This window comes from Salvelinus alpinus, chromosome 19 (assembly GCF_045679555.1).
Source record: "Salvelinus alpinus chromosome 19, SLU_Salpinus.1, whole genome shotgun sequence".
Lineage (NCBI taxonomy): Eukaryota > Metazoa > Chordata > Actinopteri > Salmoniformes > Salmonidae > Salvelinus > Salvelinus alpinus.
The window spans coordinates 45,527,137-45,552,558 of NC_092104.1; the positions used below are offsets into that span (position 1 = coordinate 45,527,137).

Sequence of the window (25,422 nt, forward strand, 5' to 3'; positions counted from 1 at the left end):
CATTTTCCACAATAAAATTGATTCTTTACAACGTGATGAAACGTTCCCCATTCAACCCAACGTTTGCAGCAGAACATGCATTTAGAAGCGGAGGAGAAGAGACAATGGGGGGCTTTTTCCCCCTTTCTATTAAAAACTATTATAATGGTGACCGTGGTCATACGCCTGACAAATAACCGGAAATTCCATGACGGTCACAGCCCAACCATTTGGAAGTTATCACCCCAGTTACAATGGGATGTTACATTCAGAGACCAATGTGAAAAATGGCTACTACATGTGTTTGGGAAATGTTCCACCTCCTATGTTAATACAGTCTTAATATGCGAGTGGGGCCTGTGAGTTTGTGTGATGCTTGTGACAGGGCCAGACCTAAGAGAGAAGTGCAGCGGGGATGGCTCCTAATCAGACCGCCAATTTCCCGACGGCATCGACGCCCCCCACCCTTCTGTGGCTGTAATGCCCCCTAAAAAAAGCAATGCCTTGCGGCCAAAGTGGCCATTGTGCCCTTGGGCTGAATATAATAATTATAATTCACTTCTCCCAGTTGCCATTCGGTGTGCTTCGAAGCAGCTCTCACTCACACGGCTCTCTCAGATAGAGTATTGAAATTCTTATTAGCCAATGCCAGTCACGTGATTGTGTCGTTCTCACAGGCATCGCAGCTCCAAAGTACAAGTGAAGACCGGACACATCGGGGATGCAACATCAGGGATGAACAGCGCGCGTCCTTCTTATTGAATTCCCCAGGCACACACTGAACTGTCCACATTTACTTTTCCTCAGCCAACAAGATGAGTAACAAACAGTCAAATCACTAGCCTATGCCAATCTACTATCTCCCATAGTACAACAGTTGACCTATTCTATTGGTCATCTTGTCGTTCTGTGTGAGAAATAAATATTCCTAACAGACTCTGGGACATTTGTGGGCCGATAGATCCCAAATTCCTACAATCACTGCACATATATATTTTTTAAAAGCAATGACGCTGATGCAACAAAATCAGGACGTTTAGCTTAAAATGCTGATAAACTATTATTTATTCACATTATAAGCGCAGCAATGCGCACACGGCAGTAGGCTACACACGCAAATGTTCCAAAATGCAATTAGCGCGAAAACATCATCATTTGTAAAAGCGCACTGCCAATGCGAGCGGTTTCATGGGACATAGAGGAAAATCATCTTTAGACATGTAGAAAGAGGGAAGATCTAAAGATGCAACAACTAGCATGGGTTGTTAATATGACTAAGATTGTGTCTTTGGCTGCTGGACAACGAAAGAAAGTTGATTTGAAAACTAATACAACAAGAGAGAAATACTTTTTCAATGGCATATGAGAAAGTGATTATAAAATAACTCTCTCAACATTCCTATGGTCGGGAGTTTGGCTAGGCTACTTTGAAACAAGGTAAGACATGCCTCATAAAATAAAAAACATCCAGGTTTTAAACAATTACGTTTATGGTTAAAAGGTTTAAAAAGTATGACTGCCTCTGCTCAAATTGCAATGTGGGTGATGTTGCGGTGCGCAACAAGCACAGAACAGTGCCTCAAGTATGTTGACACAATCAAGCATTTAGGCGTTACTATTAAATATACTACATTATATTTATCAAACATGACTGGCGTTTAGCCTATATACACTATATGTAATTAAAAGTCTCATTAAACTTTGGCTATATTTTCTGGTGCCTCTCATGTCAGCATCGGTGTGGACATGAGATGCTGTAGCCAATACGCATAGTCTATCACCTACACCTTGACATGTAGGCAAATTATTCATGTACATTTACATACACATACGTTTTAAAATACATTTAATTGGTTATTTTGGTTTAACGGCCTTGGTGCCCTAGCAGATGGCCTTGGCTCTCTGGCAGATTGGGCACCTCTTGAAGGCCAAATGGCCTTGCCCCTAAAATCACAAATTCCAGGCTTGCTTCTAATAGATCTGCTTAGCCTCTCTGTTGATGGGAATGGGCAGGCCCAAGCTGACAACGCCACTTTGAATCGATGCTCCAAGGACAAAGGCCTGTGTCCCCGGAGTGACGAACTGATCATCGTTGGCCAACAGACGACACGCCCAGCATGAGTCACTCAAAAGTGACCTTGCACCGCGCAAAGTTTCCTGGTGACTTTCCAGAAGCACAGGCAATATCACCATAGTATTATAGTGGTACCCTCCCAAAACAAGAAGGAATTTTATATCAGTTAGTCGGATTAGCTATGAAACGTAGTGGTTAGTTCCACTTTAATCATCAATTTGTCTTTGCTTTTAACAATAGAGAGAGCACAATTGCTCTAATTTGGTCACTGCATCTCTGGATAAACAGAGCAGCAGCTCAAAGAGATGCATGATTAACCTAAATGTGTTAACCACTTAGGACGGTAATAATCCAGATATGGGGGCTAGCTGTCTACGGGAGGTTGGTTTATGCATGACAGGAGTCAGTCACAACGTGCCAGTTTAGCTGATTACATTCGGCATGGCTCCATTTAGAGCACAGGGGTCGTCAACCTTTTCTTGCCCAGGTTGAAGCTGGTTGAGAGAATGCCAAGAGTGTGCAACGTTGTTGTGCTGCCATCCTGTTAGAAGGTAACAGATTATTTTATTACAATAGTTAAAATGGATTTTCATTGTGTTCCATGATGTTATTTGCCCCCTAGTGGAGCTTTCTGGTACTTAGAGTGTACACAAACAGGAAGTAGAGAATTCGTTCTGCACGCTTAGAAGCAGCTAAAAACAACGCTACGGTGCAGGTCTTTCAGTGTAGTTATTTCTTGTCACGCTTCAGCCTTGGAAAATATTTGTTTGTAAGTTCGATTCAAGCATTTAGCTAATGATGATAATCTTGTTATTGATAGAGTTTCTTACATATCAATGTTGGTTGGTTGCATTTACTCACAAATTGCAATGCCTTTCATGTATGATGTTAGCTGTATTACTTTGCTCGTGCGTCATGCAAACGAATTGTAAAATATACAATACTGTATTTTTGTTACTGTTTCTAGTGTAATATGCCTTGTTATTCTACATAGATGGTTGTACATTATTAGAGTAATGAAAGGAATTAGTTAATTACCATATGAGAAAGCAATTAGCTATATGGTTTGGCATCATGCCAGATGCATGGTACCGTAGCACGTGCTTTGTATTCATGCAACTTCAAATGTATAATGTACAGCTACAGTATGTTGGTGTGAATTGAATACTAAAGTATATTCTTTTCTGTGTTTTGCAGTTTTACAACATAAACGTTTACAATATATTCATTCAAGAAAAGTTACGCCTTGGGAGTTTTATTGAAGACTTAGTTGTTAGCTATCTGTCTAGTTTTGCATGGGAACGCAACTCAAGGGCAGAATAGTTGTCATCGAGGCAAATGGTGGCTGAAGGATCAAATGAAGGATCTAAAAATCTATTTTGATTTGTTTAACACTTTTTTGGTCACTACATGAGTCCATATGTGTTATTTCATAGTTGTGATGTCTTCACTATTTTTCGACAATGTAGAAAATAGTAAAAATAAAGAAAAACCCTTGAATGAGTAGGTGTGTCCAAACTTTTCACTGGTACTGTATGTCCAAGTCTAGAAAGCTTAACAGCAGCACTTGCCACACTGGTAGCATAGCCACGGGTGCTTTTTCAAAGCCTATGTCAGATACTCCAGTGAGTGTAAGTGGCTCCAATGAGTGTAATTAGTGTGATATTAGGAGTTGAGAAATAAAATTGACATCATTAGATAGATATTCTCCTCTTTCCTACTGTAGGTATGCAATTCCCCCAAAATGTATTCGGTTATTGCTAGCGATATTCCTAATTGATAGTGTTCTGACCATTAACTGTTTCGGCAAATTCAGACTAATAGAATATTGGCACTTCACTTAAGATTCGCAGAGCTACGCATCCCATGGCTTAGGCGGTCCCCCCACAAAACACATGACCAACCAGACATTGATTGATTGATTGATTGGAGCTTGTGTCAATTAAAGAACATTTCCTAAATACCTGAAAAAACACAGTGCCTCAAAAAGTGTCCCATAACTCCAGGCCCTTTTCATACTGTATGCATCTGTTAAAAAAAACGTTGCTCCCAAAGCCACATCCCCATCAATTTCTTAGCATGAGGCCTGCTAGTTAGCAGTCCGGTGTCTTCTATTATCTGTTAATCTCTTCAGCATCCAGTCTTAGATCATGACTCCTGCATAACAAGTCCTTCCTGTGTCTAGTGTCGGACTAATAGGCTATCAGATTGTATAACCTGGTATCTCCATACCTATAACAAGATCGTTTTCAAGGCTGACAAAGCAGATTCGACTTGAACAATCAAATATGCCAATCTCTAATGGCCTGCCATTGATCTACTCTCCAACAGAAATGTGTCTACTCAGGACTTGACTACTTGGTAGCTAAAGTATCTGCATAAACCCAATATCATATCATCTATATTCATTCACGACCACAACATTTATTTGTTATACCATCATTACACTGTGCACTTTCTGGGGCATTTCTGTACATATAGAAGAACGCAGGGCGAAAACAGCTGGCAATGCAGGAGGGTGGATGCAAAAAAACTTAAAAGCCACCTCGCATGAAGGTTGTCCTGCATAATTCATGCGCTGGGTGCTCCTTTTAGAAACGGCAAATTCATCAGGACAATGACGTTTGACAGAGGAGCCGCTGGTTGGCTTCACCTTGCTCCGCTCTTCACCTCGCTCTCTTCCTGTGCTGTACGGAGCCATTAGAGTTCCCCAAAGCCCAGAGTCACCCCTCCTGCACAACGCAGGAAACCGACCAGTGAGAAGCTGCTCCGGGAAGATTTACAGTGACAGCCGTGCCTTCACTGTTCCCCACTATTGATATTTCCTTTTACATCCAGAGTGCAGACACTTTACTGAGCGACGCCGGCCCTACCTCCCATGCCAAAAACGTCTAAAATGCCAGATGGGAAATATGGAGGAAAATGTCACCCAAACCCAGTGAATCTGACATTTTGTGAGGATCTTTCTTTGTTGACAAGTGGTGTGAGGGTGAACAGAAGAGTGCACCAGGTGCCTTTTCCACACATTCTACAAACCTCATCTACCCGAAGGACTTTAAATTATATAAAAGTCGCACAATAACTTGCACTGTAACAACATTATGAAAAGAGTAGCCCATGTCTTTCAAAAGGCACACTGACAAACATTTCTGAAAAAAGGTGGGACATTTCAAAGACCAGGGTACAATGCCACACTGATCAAGGACTATCCATAAGAGCCCAACACACAATGTATTTCAGATTTTGTAGCAGCTATGCCAGCTGGGGACCACACTCTTCTCTTTCCTACACCCACTCTTTCATCTTTCATTGGGGATGTCATCCCTCAATCCATCCATCCAGACTTTCTGCATGCCCTTCCCCCACTCTCCTATCGAAGCAAGAGGTCTACGGCCCAAGACAACAAAATAAGACAATGCACCGCTTTATTCCCATTATGTGATCCCTCGGGACTACGACGACACTAAACTGAGGAAAAACAATTGGAGTGAGATCATTCATCTTTCAGTCACTGCTTTCCCAACTATCATGGAAATGCGCGAGCAGGAAGAAGAGGAGCTGTACTCACTGTGGTGGCAGAACCAGGGTACTGGGCTGGACTTTGGGTCTTCTCTTGGCTGATGCCCCCATTTGGTTAGCTGAGCGCTTGAGTGACTGCTGGTTGAGAAGACTGGACGCCAAGCCAGCATGGTATTGTAACTAAATGGGGAGAGAAAAGAACAGAAAATATATATTTTTGAAACATGCCATGTGTTAGTACAGTAACTAGGCCTAAAAGGAAACATTAGGCATTAGTGAAGACAGTATCTCATTGGCTGGAATCAAGCCCACAACTCTGTGGTGTTGCAAGCCCCATGCTCTGGCTCACAGAGCCAATTGAAACCACGCGGTAGGCTGTGCGTCTACCGTGTGCAGCCTATTAGTGGTGAGAAGGACAGGCCATTTCAGACGACACTATCGCTACCACAGGGTGGAGATCATCCTGCGCAGCCAGGCAGCTCTAAACCACATCACATCAAACATACATGGAGAATAGCCAACAGCTGACCTAGTCTGGGTCTGTTTTCGCCACTAAACCTTGAGACACTTAAAACACAGCTCCAAGGCCAACTATGTGACAGTAATGTGACAGGCGTCAGACGAAAGTTAATGAAGGTAGAAATCTGACCTTGAGTTAACTGACACGTGACAACTTGAAAGCTGCCCTACCAGTAACAACATGTATTATAATTTGTCCTCTGTTCTAGCCTCGGGCAGCCCACACAAAATCGTACAATTCACACGAAAACATTACTGGCAACAGAGTAGAGAAAAATAAGAAAAAATAAAAAAGTCATCATCAAGTTTAATTGAGACATCGTAGCCGACTGTTTCCCCAAAGCTAAATCGCAAGCCTGACAACACTCCGCTCACTTAAAAGGAGAAATATTTGGTTTTGTAGCCCAACTATATCCTCCGCTCCTGCCCACTCTACCTCCCCCTCTCCTCCTGTCGTTAGTTTGGGAGCGATGCATGGCAAGTAAAGCAGCTCTCACTTTGATGTGGAAGCGGCAGAAGCCTGTCGGCAGCTCTGCTCCCCGTCTGATGAAACGTCGTGAAAGAGACGGAAGCTATGCAGAAGACACAGGTGTTTCAATCAGTGTCAGTCACACAGCCCAATGACTGGTATCAAATGTGACAGAAAATCCTAAAGGGACCAGAAATCCCTCTATTTGATATTCAAAATATAAAAACTCAAAAAGTAGATGTAACATCTGGATTTATAAAACTGGCGATATACAAGCCTGATAAACACATTACTAATTTGGTAAGAATTTAGTATAATGTGTTACCATAATGTTATAAGCATCTATAATAATATTTTATTAGTCAACGTATAAAAAGTTTGAAAATAGCAGATTTGATAAAGCCATGCTTATGACAAATTTTAACGTATCCTGCATCATTATGCAGTATACTGGTATTGCCATAGTGTTACCACAAAAGGAGAGTAAGAAACCAAATCAACAACTAGAGGACAACCTAGGACCATTCCCTAGGCTCTCCCCAGACTGCAGTGCAAACCGGTGGCAGGTCTCACCTGGACTAATTCCGCCAGCCATCCGGTACTTCACTTCTTTGGGGATTCTTCATAGCGCTCATTCACAGACAGAGCACTTAAATTGGGGCTCACATAATCCCGCAGCTCATTAATTGCTATTAAAATATTCCTCCTCTTGAAATAATTAGTCAAGATATGCGGCTACAGAGCGCCGTTCACTAGGCGAGAGGCAGACTACACAGCGCTCCCCGAGCTACATTTGGCTGACCAAAGCAGCTGTGCTAACAGGGATTTATTTTAATTGACCAAGCCTACTCTTCGTGGCTAATGAGGCTAGTTTGTAAGACCTGGATCGTGAAGCAGCCCAGTGCTGCTGGACTGGTGCCCAGGGAAGCCCAACCTGAATGCTAAACACACTGGATAGAAATAAATAAACAAAACTGCAGAGAAGATAGTGTTGCTTTAGGCCATATGTCCGATGTAGCTGAGTGCTTCCCCTTCGTGCATTTAGCAGCACAAACCTACTCATTCAAGGGTTTTTCTTTATTTTTACTATTTTCTACATTATAGAATAATAGTGAAGACATCAAAACTATGAAATAATACACATGGAATCATGTAGTAACCAAAAAAGTGTTAAAACAAATCAAAATATATTTGAGATTCTTCAAAGTAGCCACTCTTTGCCTTGATGACAGTTTTGCACACTCTTGGCATTCAACCAAATCAAATCGAAGTTTATTTGTCACGTGCGCCGAATACAACAGGTATAGACCTTACAGTGAAATGCTTACTTACAGGCTCTAACCAATGGTGCGGGAGAAAAAAGAAGGTATGTGTGTGTGTGTGTGTAGGTAAGTAAAGAAATAAAACAACAGTAAAAAGACATTTGAAAAAAGAGTAGCAAGGCTATATACAGACACCTGTTAGTCAGGCTTATGGAGGTAGAATGTGACTATGCATATATGATGAACAGAGAGTAGCAGACACGTAAAAAGAGGGGTTGGCGGGTGGTAGGACACAATGCAGATAGCCCGGTTAGCCAATGTGCGGGAGCACTGGTTGGTCGGGCCAATTTAGGTAGTATGTACATGAATGTATAGTTAAAGTGACTATGCATATAAGATAAACAGAGAGTAGCAGCAGCGTAAAAGAGGGGTTGGGGGGGGGGGCACACAATGCAAATAGTCCGGGTAACCATTTGGTTACCTGTTCAGGAGTCTCATGACTGGGGGTAAAAACTGTTGAGAAGCCTTTTTGTCCTAGACTTGGCACTCCGGTACCGCTTGCCATGCGGTAGTAGAGAGAACAGTCTATGACTGGGGTGGCTGGGGTCTTTGACAATTTTTAGGGCCTTCCTCTGACACCGCCTGAAATATAGAGCTCCTGGATGGCAGGAAGCTTTGCCCCAGTGATGTACTGGGCCGCAAGCACTACCCTCTGAAGTGCCTTGCGGTCGGAGGCCGAGCAATTGCCGTACCAGGCAGTGATGCAACCGGTCAGGATGCTCTCAATGTTGCAGCTGTAGAACCTTTTGAGGATCTCAGGACCCATGCCAAATCTTTTTAGTTTCATGAGGGGGAATAGGCTTTGTTGTGCCCTCTTCACAACTGTCTTGGTGTGTTTGAAACAATCTAGTTTGTTGTTGATGTGGACACCAAGGAATTTGAAGCTCTTAACCTGCTCCACTACAGCCCCGTCGATGAGAATGGGGACGTGCTCGGTGCTCCTTTTCCTGTAGTCCACAATCTTCTCCTTAGTCTTGGTTACGTTGAGGGATAGGTTGTTATTCTGGCACCACCCGGCCAGGTCTCTGACCTCCTCCCTATAGGCTGTCTCGTCGTTGTCGGTGATCAGGCCTACCACTGTTGTGTCGTCAGAAAACTTAATGATGGTGTTGGAGTCGTGCCTGGCCATGCAGTCGTGGGTGAACAGGGAGTACAGGAGGGGACTGAGCACGCACCCCTGGGGAGCTCCAGTGTTGAGGATCAGCGTGGCAGATGTGTTGCTACCTACCCTCACCACCTGGGGGTGGCCTGTCAGGAAGTCCAGGATCCAGTTGCATAGGGAGGTGTTTAGTCCCAGGATCCTTAGCTTGGTGATGAGCTTTGAGGGTACTATGGTGTTGAACGCTGAGCTGTAGTCAATGAACAGCATTCTCACATAGGTTTTCCTTTTCTCCAGGTGGGAAAGGGCAGTGTGGAGTGCAATAGAGATTGCATCATCTGTGGATCTGTTTGGGCGGTATGCAAATTGGAGTGGGTCTAGGGTTTCTGGGATAATGGTGTTTATGTGAGCCATTACCAGCCTTTCAAAGCACTCCATGGCTACGGACGTGAGTGCTACGGGTCTGTAGTCATTTAAGCAGGTTGCCTTTGTGTTCTTGGGAACAGGGACTATGGTGGTCTGCTTGAAGCATGTTGGTATTACAGACTCAATCAGGGACATGTTGAAAATGTCAGTGAAGACACCTGCCAGTTAGTCAGCACATGCCCGGAGCACACGTCCTGGTAATCCGTCTGGCCCTGCAGCCTTGTGTATGTTGACCTGTTTAAAGGTCTTACTCACGTCGGCTACGGAGAGCGTGATCCCACAGTCGTCCGGAACAGCTGATGCTCTCATGCATGCCTCACTGTTGCTTGCCTCGAAGCGAGCATAGAAGTGATTTAGCTCGTCTGGTAGGCTTGTGTCACTGAGCAGCTCGCGGCTGTGCTTCCCTTTGTAGTATGTAATAGTTTGCAAGCCCTGCCACATCCGACGAGCGTCAGAGCCGGTGTAGTATGATTAAATCTTAGCCCTGTATTGACGCTTTTCCTGTTTGATGGTTCGTCGCAGGGCATAGCGGGATTTCTTCCGGGTTAGAGTCCCGCTCCTTGAAAGCGGCAGCTCTACCCTTTAGCTCAGTGCGAATTTTGCCTGTAATCCATGGCTTCTGGTTGGGGTATGTACGTACAGCCACTGTGGGGACGACGTCCTCAATGCACTTATTGATAAAGCCAGTGACTGATGTGGTGTATTCCTCAATGTCATCGGAAGAATCCCGGAACATGTTCCAGTCTGTGATAGCAAAGCAGTCCTGTAGTTTAGCATATGCTTCATCTGACCATTTTTTTATAGACCGAGACACTGGTGCTTACTGCTTTAATTTTTGCTTGTAAGCAGGAATCAGGAGGATAGAGTTGTGGTCGGATTTACCAAATGGAGGGCGAGGGAGAGCTTTGTACGCGTCTCTGTGTGTGGAGTACAGGTGATCTAGAATTTTCCAGCTTCACCTGGAATGATTTTCCATCAGTCTTGAAGGAGTTCCCACATATGCTGAGCACTTGTTGGCAGCATTTCCTTCACTCTGCGGTCCAACTCACCCCAAACCATCTCAACTGGGTTGAGTTCGGGTGACTGGAGGCCAGGTCATCTGATGCAGCATGCCATCACTCTCCTTCTTGGTCAAATAGCCCTTTCACAGCCTGGAGGTGTGTTGGGTCACTGCCCTATTGGAAAACAAATGATAGTGGGACTAAGTGCAAACCAGATTGGATGGCGTATTGCTGCAGAATGCTGTGTTAACCAACATGGCTAAGTGTGCCTTGAATTCTAAATAAATCACAGACAGTGTCACCAGCAAAGCAACCCCACACTACCTCCTCCATGCTTCATGGTGGGAACCACACATGCAGAGATTATCCGCTCGCATACTCTGCGCCACACAAAGGCACCATGTCTTAAAGTAATGATGGACTGTCATTTCTCATTACTTATTTATTCTATTCTGGCTCTAACCAGAATAGAAAGAGGAGTGCGAGGCCACGGTGCACAACTGAGCAAGAGGACAAGTACATTGGAGTGTCTAGTTTGAGAAACAGACGCCTCGCAAGTCCTCAACTGGCAGCTTCATTAAATAGTACCCGCAAAACACCAGTCTCAACGTCAACAGTGAAGAGGCGACTCCGGGAAGCTGGCTTTCTCGGCAGAGTTCCTCTGTCCAATGTCTGTGTTTGTTTGCCCATCTTCATCTTTTATTTTTATTGGCCAGTCTGAGATATGGCTTTTTCTTTGCAACTCTGCCTAGAAGGCTAGCATCCCGGAGTCGCCTCTTCACTGATGACGTTGAGACTGGTGTTGTAGTTCATAAGGAATTCAGTTAATTGAAATACATTAATTAGGCCCTAATCTATGGATTTCACATCACTGGGAATACAGACATGCATTTGTTGGTCACAGATACCTCTAAAAGAAAGGTAGGGGCGTGGATCAGAAAATGGATCAGTCAGTACCTGGTGGGACCACCATTTGCCTCATGCAGCGCAACATTTCATCTGTACAGAGTTTATCAGGCTGTTGATTGTGGCCTGTGGAATGTTGTTCCACTCCTCCTGAATGGCTGCGCAAAGTTTCTGGACATTGGCGGGAACTGGAACACGCTGTCGTACACATCGATCGAGAACATCCCAAACATGCTCAATGGGTGATGTATCTGGTGAGTATGCAGGCCATGGAAGAATTGGGACATTTGCAGCTTCCAGGAATTGTTTACAGATCCTTGTGACATGAGGCCGTGCATTATCATGCTGAAACATGAAGTGATGAATGGCATGACAATGGGCCCCAGGATCTCGTCACGGTATCTCTGTGCATTCAAATTGCAATTGTGTTTATTGTCCGTAGCTTATGCCTGCCCATACAATAACCCCACCACTGGGCAATCTGTTCACAACGTTGACATCAGCAAGCCGCTCGCCCACACAATGCCATACACACTGTCTGCCATCTGCCCGGTACAGTTGAAACTGGGATTCATTCGTGAAGAGCACACTTCTCCAGCGTGCCGTTGGCCATCGAAAATGAGCATTTGCCCACCGACGTCGGATTACAACGCCGAACTGTAGTCAGGTCAGGACCCTGGTGAGGACAACGAGCACACAGATGGTTTCCGACAGTTTGTGCAGACCCACAGTTTCATCAGCTGTCTGGGTGGCGCAGGTGAAGAAGCTGGATGTGGAAGTCCTGGGTTGGTGTGGTTGCATGTGGTCGTGTGCCCGGTTGGACGTACCGCCAAATTCTTGTGCACCTGTGTAATGATCATGCTGTTTAATCAGCTTCTTGATATGTCACACCTGTCAAGTCGATGGATTATCTTGGCAAAGGAGAAATGCTCAATAACAGGGATGTAAACAAATTTGTGTACAACATTTCAACAAAATACGCTTTTTGTGCGTACGGAAAATTTCTGTGACCTTTTATTTCACCTGATGAAAAATGGGACCAATACTTGACATGTTGCATCTATATTTTAAAACTGTAAAATGCTTTAAAACTGTAACATGTTCCATCTGCCCCATAGCTAAATGTGTAGAATTGCAGGAAATTAGTTTTAAACCAGCAAACGTTTGTCTCTGCGGCCAAGAGGGCCTCTAGAAACTACCCAAACCCCCCTCGGCAGCAACATACTGTAAGGCCTACGCAATATTCAATACTACTGGCTCTGATCCCACTTCACAATATTGTTTGGGAATTCTTTCACAGAGGCACAGAAGATAATACTGAATAAAACTGTGAGCATCTTCAAAAGGGGGCAAAAAAACATGAATTTTTCTAACTGTTTGACAGCCTCTCTTCCCTTTTTTCAGTGAAGTTACATAACAATCCCAAAAGGCTCACGTGGAAGAGAGTGGGAACAGCAGGGGGCGTGTGAACACAACCTGGCATTATCCCCATTCAGCTCTTACACAAGCTATAGTCTCCTGCTTCCCATTCCATTCAATAAGAGCCAGCTGTTTCCTTGCCTGCCCAGGTCCCCTACCTCCACAACTCCCCCTAACTCCTCCCCACCCAGCATAATGGGACTGGACAGCCAAAGATTTTTAACTATAGGACTAGTGGGAGCATCAAAGTAAGTCTGGGGAAACACTTTCATTCACATTTTAGATTGGAACAAATGTTGATCATGTCAAAACACAAAAAAGAGGGAATTACAGAGGAGCTAGGGCTGCGCGATATGGACAAAATAACATTTATTTTTTATTTTTGGAGGTACGGCGGTATTTGATGGTATTTTATGTTTCGGAATAATATAAGTTCTTAATGTTTTATGAGTAGCACGTGACCCTAGGATGGCAACAAATTAATTCTAAGTGGATTTAAATGGGAATTCTCCCTTCTGATTGCTTTGCACTCAACCAAAATAGGACACAACTGACAGTGAGGTAGTCCATTTTGAAGAACTTTTATTTTATTTAGCACTGTATCAAAATACCTTTATAGACGGTATTGTAAAAATCCACCATAAAATACAAATATATCTCCCAGCTCTAAGAGGGTTAATTCTGAAGACTGATTATTTATGTTGATTGTAAAACAGATGTTACATGCAGCTAATCTGAAAATAGTTGACTTGAGTTAAACTTTTGACTGACAGAAGCAGACAATGATAAATAGCTCATCCAATTTCATACATCTTCATGCGTCTCTGTGCAGTCGTAGCCTAGATGCCAGAGTAAAGGCCTGATGAAAAACCTCCACCTCTACAATGAGGTCTTCTCACTGTAGTGGTTTATACAACTCATTATTGCTTCTGGATTTTGCCATTCACTTCTTCATCACAGGACAGTGACGGAACAAGCAGAAGTACGATGATACAGTATGAATACAGTCAGATAAATCAAGCAGGCTTTGTGTCTTTCATAAGGCTGACATTGGAAATGTCCTTGGTTGGTAGCTTCCAAGAGGCAGCGACAAGGGAGCAGTGAAGGAAGAGGAAATGCAGAAGACAACATGCACCGAGAAAGAGTTGTAGACAGGCAGTTGTACTGCTGTCATAGGTTTAATTCATCTAGAAATATCAGCCACAGAGTTTCAGGTTGAAGGCTTTTTTCTGGGGCGTATTTCTCATAAATCAGGGTCATCTGAAACGCAAATAAGATCGGTCATATTCCTCCCAGGAAACTCATTTGGGTTTAAACAAGTTTCTACTGGCTGTGATTGAACAAGGAGACGCAGCGGTGTGACAGTGCAGCCGTGTTTTAATAAGAGCCTAACTGCCAATGACCGCTGCCAGAATGGCTGTGAACACATTTTCCTTTTTTTTTTTTTATCATCAAAATGTTTTACTAATAAAAACTGAAATGGAGATTCGTACTTACAGCATAGAGGAATTTTAACAAAGGCAGCAATTGGTTCTCAGAAACAACAGGGACGTGCAAATTGGTGAGGCACCAGGCATCATCGGCAAATGCAATTGACAAAGTGTGCTTTGAAAGATTTAAATATTCTTGCTAAAAGAAGATCGACTGAAAATCATCATGTCCACGAGTTCAACGCAACTTGTAGGCTAGTTGTAGGAGTGAAACACATTGAAAATAATAATAAATCCAAGATGAAAAGGTCCTTCTGAAAACATCAGACATGAGCAGTTACAGATGAATGTGTGGTATTCAGAAAACAAATATTAGGAATCTGTTATCAAAGGTCCCCTGCCGTCCTAAACTTTTTTAATAAGGAATTAGCAGGCGAAAGCAAACACAGGCGACTTGTTCTCTAAGCTTTATAGTCCCTTGTCTGAGAACTAATAAGGGATACAAGCCAGCAAAGTTTGAACATCAAACATCTTTTCTCTGAGCAGCATATTTTCAAAAGGTCGCTGCTTTTTAAAAGTTGATTCTCCCTCCCCCCTCGCAGTCCAGATCTTTCAAACTGACCAGCCTATTAGTTGGTCCTTTTGCAGCAATCTGCAGACATGTGCTCCATCATTACCGGCAGGGCAGAGCCGTGGTATGTGGAGGCGAGCATTCTGCTCTCTGATCCTAACATGGGTAAGGGGCTGAGCCCCGCCATTCGTCTGACTTGACAGCCTTGTTCAACAGATGATTAAGACTTACAACCTGCTGATGGAATATTGGGATTGTGCAGAGAACAAAACAATCAGACTAGTTCACAGAGAAAGATACTGACATTAGTAATGACATTAGGAGAGAAATATGCTATTACACAAGGTGTTTTACCACCAGCAAGTGAGGTTGTAAAAAAAGGCACACTATTACTGCATTCTAGCATTGCATTCTAATGCATAAAACGATATGTTGAATTGAATTTCAATCCAGCAGTACATAAAAGCAAGATGTGAACCTTTTCACTAATTTAATTAAATGCAAGTGAATGGAGATCGATAACATCAATGTGTAATTTGCTATCGGGACCAATTTACAGAAAGGTAGGACTAAGAGGTCAGACACACCGAGAAATATGTCTGCCAGTAGGTACTTAGCACTGTAGGAGGCCATTCCTTCTCTTGCTTCTACAAAAGATGTACCTGCTGCGTACCGACCTGGTACAGATGAACCTTTCTACTTGCAGAATCACAATGCTTGGCAATGGCCAACAACTTTACTTTAAAACAATCAGAGCACGAACGTCCACATGGGGGACCTGAAAGGAGTGACAAGAAAAAGGGAAAAAAAGAGGGCACTTTTTCCCTTTTAATCACAATTGTTCTAACTAAAACAATAAAGCTCCATAACACATATTTACATCTAGCTAAGGAGTTGTGCTTGAAAAATGATATTTTTGTTAGGTAGCTAGCTAGCTAACTAACGTTGGCTCGCTAAATTAACAAGGCAGTCACACACACACTTCATATGAAACGAATGGGGTGGCAAGTGCAGCACAATGCACACAACACTAAATGCATTTACAAGCTATTTATCTAGCAAGATGAAGAAATAATGTAATTCACTCTCAATTATCCCATACTGCCAAAGCCAGTGCTCTTGCTAGCTAACGTTTGCATCACCATTTGCCAGTAGCACAACATGGCTAACTAGCTCCTCCATTGACTATCGGCAGCTAGCAGGCAGCTGCTTCATAACAAAATGAATCCATTGTGATGTAATTATAATGTTGCTAGCTACGCTAGTTATCACATAGGCTATATCATATCCGGCCATGATTGGGAGTCCCATAGGGAGGCACACAATTGGCCCAGCGTCGTCCGGGTTTGGCAGGGGTAGGCCGTTATTGTAAATAATATTTTTTTCTTAACTGACTTGCCCAGTTTTTTTTATTTTTTATAAAAAAATGTTTTTATCTAGTTGTGGCCATCTGGCTAGTATTAACAAGGGCTTACCACATTCTAGCTAGCTAGCTAGCAGCAACATTAGCACAGCAAACTAGCTAGTTAGCAAACATTAGCCATCTACAGCAGGCACAAGCTAAACAAGCTACTGCCACCTTGTGGTCTGGAGTATTGTGACTGTTGGATCAGTGGTGGATCTGTGCTATGTGAACAACAAAAGGTTAACTAGCCGACACTCTGTGCAGAGGTGCTAAGTATCTCTCAGCAGTCAGTATCCTTGGTGTGTCTGAGCCCTAATTGTGGCTCCTTAATCTCTGAACTCATTAGCTGTATGGGTTTTTTCTTTTTTAGTGGGGAACGTAGGACTGCCGCTGGCAATGTGACCTTGTGGAGGCAAACAGGGCTGGGAGGGTTGGGGGAAATGTAGCACTCCAGTCTGCAGGATACAGCTTAGCACTATACATTAGTAGCCTAGCCACATTATGGAGTTCAGCTATTTCAAACTCAGGATGAACAATAATAGTCATTTTACTCCTTCAACGACAACCGGTTGAGATACTCTTGGGTAACAGTTTATTTTGTGCACAAATTAACGCGTACGAATAGCGCAACAGATATAAAAAATGTAAAGAAGTGTGATTGGGGTAAGGTTGGGCGATATTACGACAGCATTGTCTTTCGACGATGATTGACAGCCATCGTTGATGGCGACGACTTCGTCGATGGTGACGACATCGTAATGTGACACACGATGGTTTAGCACAGTGGGCTTCAACCTTTTCTAGCATGAGAGCATATATTTTTTTAATTAAACATGTTGCGAGCTACACATTTTTTTCTAGCTTTCAGATAGGAACATTCTTCTCTTTTCCACTGCAAAACTTCCCTATGTCCTCAGTATACAAGAGAAAGTAGTGCATTACGTCAATATTTAGACTCTGTAAATCACCACATTCTTATCGGCAGACTCGACCGCCTTGGTTTCTCAAATGACTGCATCGCCTGGTTCACCAACTACTTCTCAGATAGAGTTCAGTGTGTCAAATCGGAGGGCCTGTTGTTCGGACCTCTGGCAGTCTGTCTCTATGGGGGTGCCACAGGGTTCATTTCTTGGGCCGACTCTTCTCTGTATATATCAATGATGTCGCTCTTGCTGCTGGTGATTCTCTGATCCACCTCTACGCAGAAGACACCATGCTGTATACTTCTGGCCATTCTTTGGACACTGTTATTAACTAACCTCCAGACGAGCTTCAATGCCATACAACTCTCCTTCCGTGGCCTCCAACTGCTCTTAAATGCAAGTAAAACTAAATGCATGCTCTTCAACCAATCGCTGCCCGGACCTGCCTGCTCGTCCAGCATCACAACTCTGGACGGTTCTGACTTAGAATATGTGGACAATTACAAATACCTAGGTGTCTGGTTAGACTGTAAACTCTCCTTCCAGACTCACATTAAGCATCTCCAATCCAAAATTAAATCTAGAATCGGCTTCTTATCTCGCAACAAAGCATCCTTCACTCATGCTGCCAAACATACCCTTGTAAAACTGACTATCCTACAGACTTCAGCGATATCGTTTATAAAACAGCCTCCAACACTCTACTCAGCAAATTGGATGCAGTCTATCACAGCGACATCCGTTTTGTCACCAAAGCCCCATATACTACCCACCACTGCGACCTGTATGCGCTCGTTGGCTGGGCCTCACTTCATATTCGTCGCCAAACCCACTGGCTCCAGGTCATTTATAAGTCTTTGCGAGGTAAAGCCCCGCCTTACCTCAGTTCACTGGTCACCATAGCAGCACCCACCCGCAGCACACGCTCCAGCAGGTGTATTTCACTGGTCACCATTAGAGGTCGACCGATTATGATTTTTGAACGCCGATACCGATTATTGGAGGACCAAAAAAAGCCGATACCGATTAAATCGGACGATTTTTTATTTATTTATTTGTAATAATGACAATTACAACAATACTGAATGAACACTAATTTTAACTTAATATAATACATCAATAAAATCTATTTAGTCTCAAATAAATAATGAAACATGTTCAATTTGGTTTAAATAATGCAAAAACACAGTGTTGGAGAAGGAAGTAAAAGTGCAATACGTGACATGTAAAAAAGCTAACTTTTAAGATCCTTGCTCAGAACATGAGAACATATGAAAGCTGGTGGTTCAATATTCCCAGTTCTTCAATATTCCCAGTTAAGAAGCCTACCACCGCTCAGTCAGACTGCTCTATCAAATATCAAATCATAGACTTAATTATAATAAAATAAACACAGAAATACGAGCCTTTGGTCATTAATATGGTCAAATCCGGAAACTATCATTTTGAAAACAAAACGTTTATTCTTTCAGTGAAATACGGAACCATTCGGGTGGCATCCCTAAGTCTAAATATTGCTGTTATATTGCACAATCTTCAATGTTATGTCATAATTATGTCAAATTAATTACGGTCTTTGTTAGGAAGAACGAGCCAGGCGGCCCAAACTGTTGCATATACCCTGACTCTGCTTGCACTATACGCAAGAGAAGTGACACAATTTCCCCTAGTTAAAATAAATTAATGTTAGCAGGCAATATTAACTAAATATGCAGGTTTTTAAAAATATACAGTGTACAGATTTTAAAAAAGGCACTGATGTTTATGGTTAGGTACATTCGTGCAACGATTGTGCTTTTTTCGCGAATGCGCTTTTGTTAAATCATCCCACGTTTGGCGAAGTTGAAGTAGGCTGTGATTTGTGACCGCCACACGGTCCTTTTGAAGCTGTACTCGCATAACAGGTGGTCAGCCTGCCACGCAGTTTCCTCGTGGATTACAATGTAATCGGCCATAATCGGCGTCCAAAAAGGCCGATTACCGCTTGTTATGAAAACTTGAAAATCGGCCGATTAATCGGTCCACCTCTAATTATGATCCAGTTCTGAAGATGTTAGACTGTTTATGTCCAGCCCATGATGTAGACCTATAACCTAGCTCACTACGGAAAGACAGCCAGTTCCTCATCAGACAGTCATTGCCCCATCATGTGCAGACACAGACACACCACATAAACCTGTTTAGCCCTTCTACCACAAAGGAATATTAGAAAATATTTGCCATTGCCTGCACAGGCTTTCAACCATGTCTTTCATCATGACTCATCCAGTTGCGTTCGATTCTGCGCTATAGCCAAACTGTCGTTTTAGCGTTTAGAGTTTTTATTTTATTGTATTTTTATATACACTGCTCAAAAAAATAAAGGGAACACTTAAACAACACAATGTAACTCCAAGTCAATCACACTTCTGTGAAATCAAACTGTCCACTTAGGAAGCAACACTGATTGACAATAAATTTCACATGCTGTTGTGCAAATGGAATAGACAAAAGGTGGAAATGATAGGCAATTAGCAAGACACCCCCCAATAAAGGACTGGTTCTGCAGGTGGTGACCACAGACCACTTCTCAGTTCCTATGCTTCCTGGCTGATGTTTTGGTCACTTTTGAATGCTGGCGGTGCTTTCACTCTAGTGGTAGCATGAGACGGAGTCTACAACCCACACAAGTGGCTCAAGTAGTGCAGCTCATCCAGGATGGCACATCAATGCGAGCTGTGGCAAGAAGGTTTGCTGTGTCTGTCAGCGTAGTGTCCAGAGCATGGAGGCGCTACCAGGAGACAGGCCAGTACATCAGGAGACGTGGAGGAGGCCGTAGGAGGGCAACAACCCAGCAGCAGGACCGCTACCTCCGCCTTTGTGCAAGGAGGGGCACTGCCAGAGCCCTGCAAAATGACCTACAGCAGGCCACAAATGTGCATGTGTCAGCATATGGTCTCACAAGGGGTCTGAGGATCTCATCTCGGTACCTAATGGCAGTCAGGCTACCTCTGGCGAGCACATGGAGGGCTGTGCGGCCCCACAAAGAAATGCCACCCCACACCATGACTGACCCACCGCCAAACCGGTCATGCTGGAGGATGTTGCAGGCAGCAGAACGTTCTCCACGGCGTCTCCAGACTCTGTCACGTCTATCACATGTGCTCATGTGCTCAGCGTGAACCTGCTTTCATCTGTGAAGAGCACAGGGCGCCAGTGGCGAATTTTCCAATCTTGGTGTTCTCTGGCAAATGCCAAACGTCCTGCACGGTGTTGGGCTGTAAGCACAACCCCCACCTGTGGACGTCGGGCCCTCATACCACCCTCATGGAGTCTGTTTCTGACCGTTTGAGCAGACACATGCACATTTGTGGCCTGCTGTAGGTCATTTTGCAGGGCTCTGGCAGTGCCCATCCTTGCACAAAGGCGGAGGTAGCGGTCCTGCTGCTGGGTTGTTGCCCTCCTACGGCCTCCTCCACGTCTCCTGATGTACTGGCCTGTCTCCTGGTAGCGCCTCCATGCTCTGGACACTACGCTGACAGACACAGCAAACCTTCTTGCCACAGCTCGCATTGATGTGCCATCCTGGATGAGCTGCAGCACTACCTGAGCCACTTGTGTGGGTTGTAGACTCCGTCTCATGCTACCACTAGAGTGAAAGCACCGCCAGCATTCAAAAGTGACCAAAACATCAGCCAGGAAGCATAGGAACTGAGAAGTGGTCTGTGGTCACCACCTGCAGAACCAGTCCTTTATTGGGGGGTGTCTTGCTAATTGCCTATAATTTCCACCTTTTGTCTATTCCATTTGCACAACAGCATGTGAAATTTATTGTCAATCAGTGTTGCTTCCTAAGTGGACAGTTTGATTTCACAGAAGTGTGATTGACTTGGAGTTACATTGTGTTGTTTAAGTGTTCCCTTTATTTTTTTGAGCAGTGTATATATAAAATTATTTTGGGGGTGGCTTATAGGGGAAATAGCATCGTATATATCACAATGTTTTATATGTACATAACCATAGTCTTAAGTTTGTTTTCTGTCAATTTTGTCTGTAAGTTGGGCTAAGCAATTGGCTCATTAAAATATGAAAATGACACAATCCTCTCAAGATAAAAAAGTATATAAAAACGTTGCAAACCATCTGAGCTCTACATAATCAGTCTTCCTAAAGCTGTTGTACATAATCACTGGGAATTTAATTGTTGGCACTGATGACAGTTGGTTAACAAAAACCAAACAAACATATCAAGAAGTATGGGAAAAAAACAAGCCTCTATTGAGGAAATTCTGAAAAGGACAACAGATAGCTGGAGACCAAATGTTTTGCCATCTGTCTTTGTCTGATTAATACTGGATGCATAACCATGGGGGTGGACAGATGTTATCAGTGAGATTTTTATCCCATTGGATTCTGATTAAGTGAATTAAGAGTTATCCATTAGGAAATTCCCCCTCTGCCCAAAAGTTACATTTTCCTCAATATTCTCTAGCTGCAGAATAGACATCTCAACTTGAATGCAAACTATGAGATTTGTGACCTAATCATCTTTTCTAGTTGATACTTTCCTGTATATTTTCCACTTTGGCAATGCTGACGGTGTATCGTTTTCCACATAGGGTCTTTACAGGGATAACCCTAATCTCTCGTGACAGACCTTTCATAAAAATGTTAACATTAGTCAGCAACCCTTTCTGAATCTGGGGGGGAAAGTCTCTGGTGAAGAAGAGCACAGTGTCACTGATTATTTTGACAAAGGTTGATTTACCCTGGTGCATGTCAAATTTCCCCAAATATGATGTGTCACTGATTCTTCTGACAAATCAAGGTAGCGCTTGAAGTGTAGGGAGGCGGGAATATTAACCAGAATGGTGTCGTGGTTCTGTAGTGGTGTCGTGGTTCTGTGGTTCTGTCTGAATCTGCTGTTTCTGCTAGTTCAGCAGGCAATTATGATTTAGCAGTCAATACTGATGTAGTTAACAAACCAATATACTTTTTCCCCCTGGCATGTAGCCTATGGTCCTGGACACTAAAAATTCTTAGTCACAAGCATTTTGGATTTTTGTATGTATTTTTTATGATGCATCAGTGTAGGAGAGTGAGCATTTTCACACAGAGACACACTGAGGTCAGAGAAGTTGGCTAATATACAATTCACCTTGCTTAAGCCAAAAAAATAACTTGACAAGGCAAAAAGGCTACCAAGTGAGTTACATGGTTACCTTTCATTAGAGCAATTTCAAAATATATATATATATATATATTTTTACTTCTGCTAAACTAAACATAGGCCGCAGGACGAAGTGGACCTTGAGCTTTCTCAAACAGAACACATCTAAGGTTGGGCTATGGTGGTGAGTGACAACTAGGAGCCGTGGGCTGAACATGTTTCCCTTAAATGAAATGTTTACTCATCCTTGCATATATCCTTTCTCGAAATATGGTTGTATTTCAAAACCAAGCTATATCATTTTATGAGACTTACAATCCATGTTTTTGAATATCCTGGAAAGCAATTCATGTAAAAAGGAAAAAAAACCTGAGAAGAATGGCAATTTCAGAAGCATCATGTACCCTTGTTTATGCCTTTGGTTTACCACTAGCTTGGGTATAGACTACCATTGGTGCACACATCGCAACTGTGCAAACTTCTGTACTGTGTAGGGTGCAAACTGATTATAAAGTGGCTCGAATATCTGTATTTGTCTCATGGACTTGGTCTGAGCTTCCAGAACCTCTATTTGCGGAACTGGTAATACTTTCATCGATTGTGTTTACATTAACATAGAGACTGCAGGAAAGGGTCAGCGCTGCAGTCTTGGGCCAAGTGCACAGAGAGCGTCGATACTCCTGCACCAGAGCCCCGGCCCTTCTCTGGACACCCTCTGTAGGTGTGGGGGAGACAGAGCTAATCCCCCTCTAACTCTGCTTCACCCCAGGGCTGTGGCCTGGGAGTGTGGGAAAACACAACAAGACTGGAGAGAGGGGGAGGTGGGGAAAAGAGAGAGAGAAAGACACCTCCCTCCCTTCATCAACCACTGTGCATCTCTCGCTCTTTTACACACAAAATCTTACTTTATGGCCCAAAAGAAACATACGAGTCCTGAATTAAAATGCAACACGAGCACTCACTCGTGGCTTTAAAGTGGCAATCCGCAGATGAAACAATAACAAAGCGATCTCCCTGCCATTGTTTCTTCAAAAAGCTGAGGGATGGGGCTGGAGAAGTGTAACCACTCAAATTCATTGACAGAACGGTGGATGCAAGGATTGACCATTAGGGATGTAATAATTCACAGATAAACATTTTAAAATCGGGGACCGATGCCTAAGATAGAAGTGTATCGGTACACAGACCCCAAACCGATCCAAATGTACCGTGCATTGGTCTGAAAATCAATGCAAATGTTACGAATCGACAGTTCACTAACATGTTTTGCTCATATTACATTGTTTCTAGCTTCCGAAAATACATAATATTTTGTGACAATCGATGCGTCCTCTCCTTCAGCATCGATCTGCATGTAACGGTGTCGACAGTCATTGATCTTCATGTCATTTTGCGTGCCGAAAAACCCCAGGCAATCTTAGTAGCCTAGTCAAACCGCGCGCTGTGCCCAGCTTCGCGTGCTGACTAACACGATGTAGGTGGCCTGTTCTTGATGTTGCACATCTGCATGGCACCTTCGGCATTCAAATACTAAAATGGCTTACGTGATATTAGGCTTTATTAGTTGAGTGACAACCTATGTCATTTGCTGTCTATGCACTGTTGAGAGAGACTACTCATCTGGCTTATACCTGCTGAACAGGGTTAACAATAGATTTGATTTTGATTGTTCAGGTTCACCATCAGCAATAGTTTTGGTAGTTTTGCTTTTAACAATCTGTGTATACGGTCATTTTTAGATATGGGTCTTTCTATAAACTAGGGTACCAGTGAGGATTTCCTACACTGGACAACTTGCTACATCTGTTGATAAATCATTGATAATAAATCAGCCAATTTGTATCATGTAATCGCATTAAGATATAACGGAGGCACATAGCTATATTCAACAAAATTCAAAAATGTATTTAAAACCTGTTTAACCCTTGGTTGGGGTCTTAATAGATTTGTCCAAAATCGTGACATAAAACATTACTTTTTCCATTTATTGCAGTGTAAGTTGTCATTATATCATATATTAAGCATTAATCAGTTAAATAAGACATTGACTTTGAATCCTGTAAGAATCCTGGCTCTAGCTGTCGGACAGTTTTTTGTATAGAGATTAGGGCTGTCCCCGACTAAAGAAATCTTTGTCGACCGAAAGTAAGCTTTTCCTTTGACTAATCCATTGGTCGAAATGTTTAAACGTGTATTTTTCCCTATATAGATACACCCTATGTGTTTTAATAAAATCAACTACAGTATATATATATATACACACTGAACTTGTCTGATGTTTTGAGCACGCTCTTTGATTAAATAATTAAACCACACAAATGACTCAAGTTGGAGCCAGAGATCATGAAGAAGAAAAAAAATAATGTTTCCAACCCTCCTCCGTCCGCTGTTACTGGCCTTAGCAGATTCTGCGGTTACGCTACCGAAGTTGCTGGTAATAGGCTACACCAAGAGTCGGCAACCTTTTCCATTTGGAGTGCTAATTTATCTTACCATTTCTACTGTTCTGCGTGGCGGTTATGATTTTCAAATGCACATTTTTGTGGAACAGTTTCATTTAAATGTATAATAGTCTTTGTATCTCAAAATCATTGTCATGTGGTTCTAAATTCTAAATCTAAATGACACAAGTCGATGTATGTAAAGTCTGTTATTTGCATGGCAAAGAGGTACTTTGCAATTCATTTGATCACTCTTCAAAATATTCTGGAGTATATGCAAATTGCCATCATACAAACTGAGGCAGCAGACTTTGTGAAAATTTATATTTGTTTCATTCTCAAAACTTTTGGCCACGTATGTATGTATGTACAGTGGGGAGAACAAGTATTTGATACACTGCTGATTTTGCAGGTTCTCCTACTTACAAAGCATGTAGAGGTCTGTAATTTTTATCATAGGTACACTTCAACTGTGAGAGACGGAATCTAAAACAAAAATCCATAAAATCACATTGAATGATTTTTAAGTAATTAATTTGCATTTTATTGCATGACATAAGTATTTGATCACCTACCAACCAGTAAGAATTCCGGCTCTCACAGACCTGTTAGTTTTTCTTTAAGAAGCCCTCCTGTTCTCCACTCATTACCTGTATTAACTGCACCTGTTTGAACTTGTTACCTGTATAAAAGACACCTGTCCACACACTCAATCAAACAGACTCCAACCTCTCCACAATGGCCAAGACCAGAGAGCTGTGTAAGGACAT

General features: G+C 42.8%; 1 protein-coding gene across 1 annotated transcript in view; it reads right to left on the minus strand.

Annotated features, from left to right (window-relative positions):
- LOC139545717 (mediator of RNA polymerase II transcription subunit 27-like) overlaps positions 1-25,422 on the minus strand; it is a 103,256-nt gene that overhangs the window by 54,090 nt on the left and 23,744 nt on the right. The window contains exon 3 of the mRNA XM_071353782.1: positions 5,622-5,752. Within this exon, the coding sequence (XP_071209883.1) occupies positions 5,622-5,752 (131 nt within the window). The remainder of the gene's footprint in view (positions 1-5,621; positions 5,753-25,422) is intronic.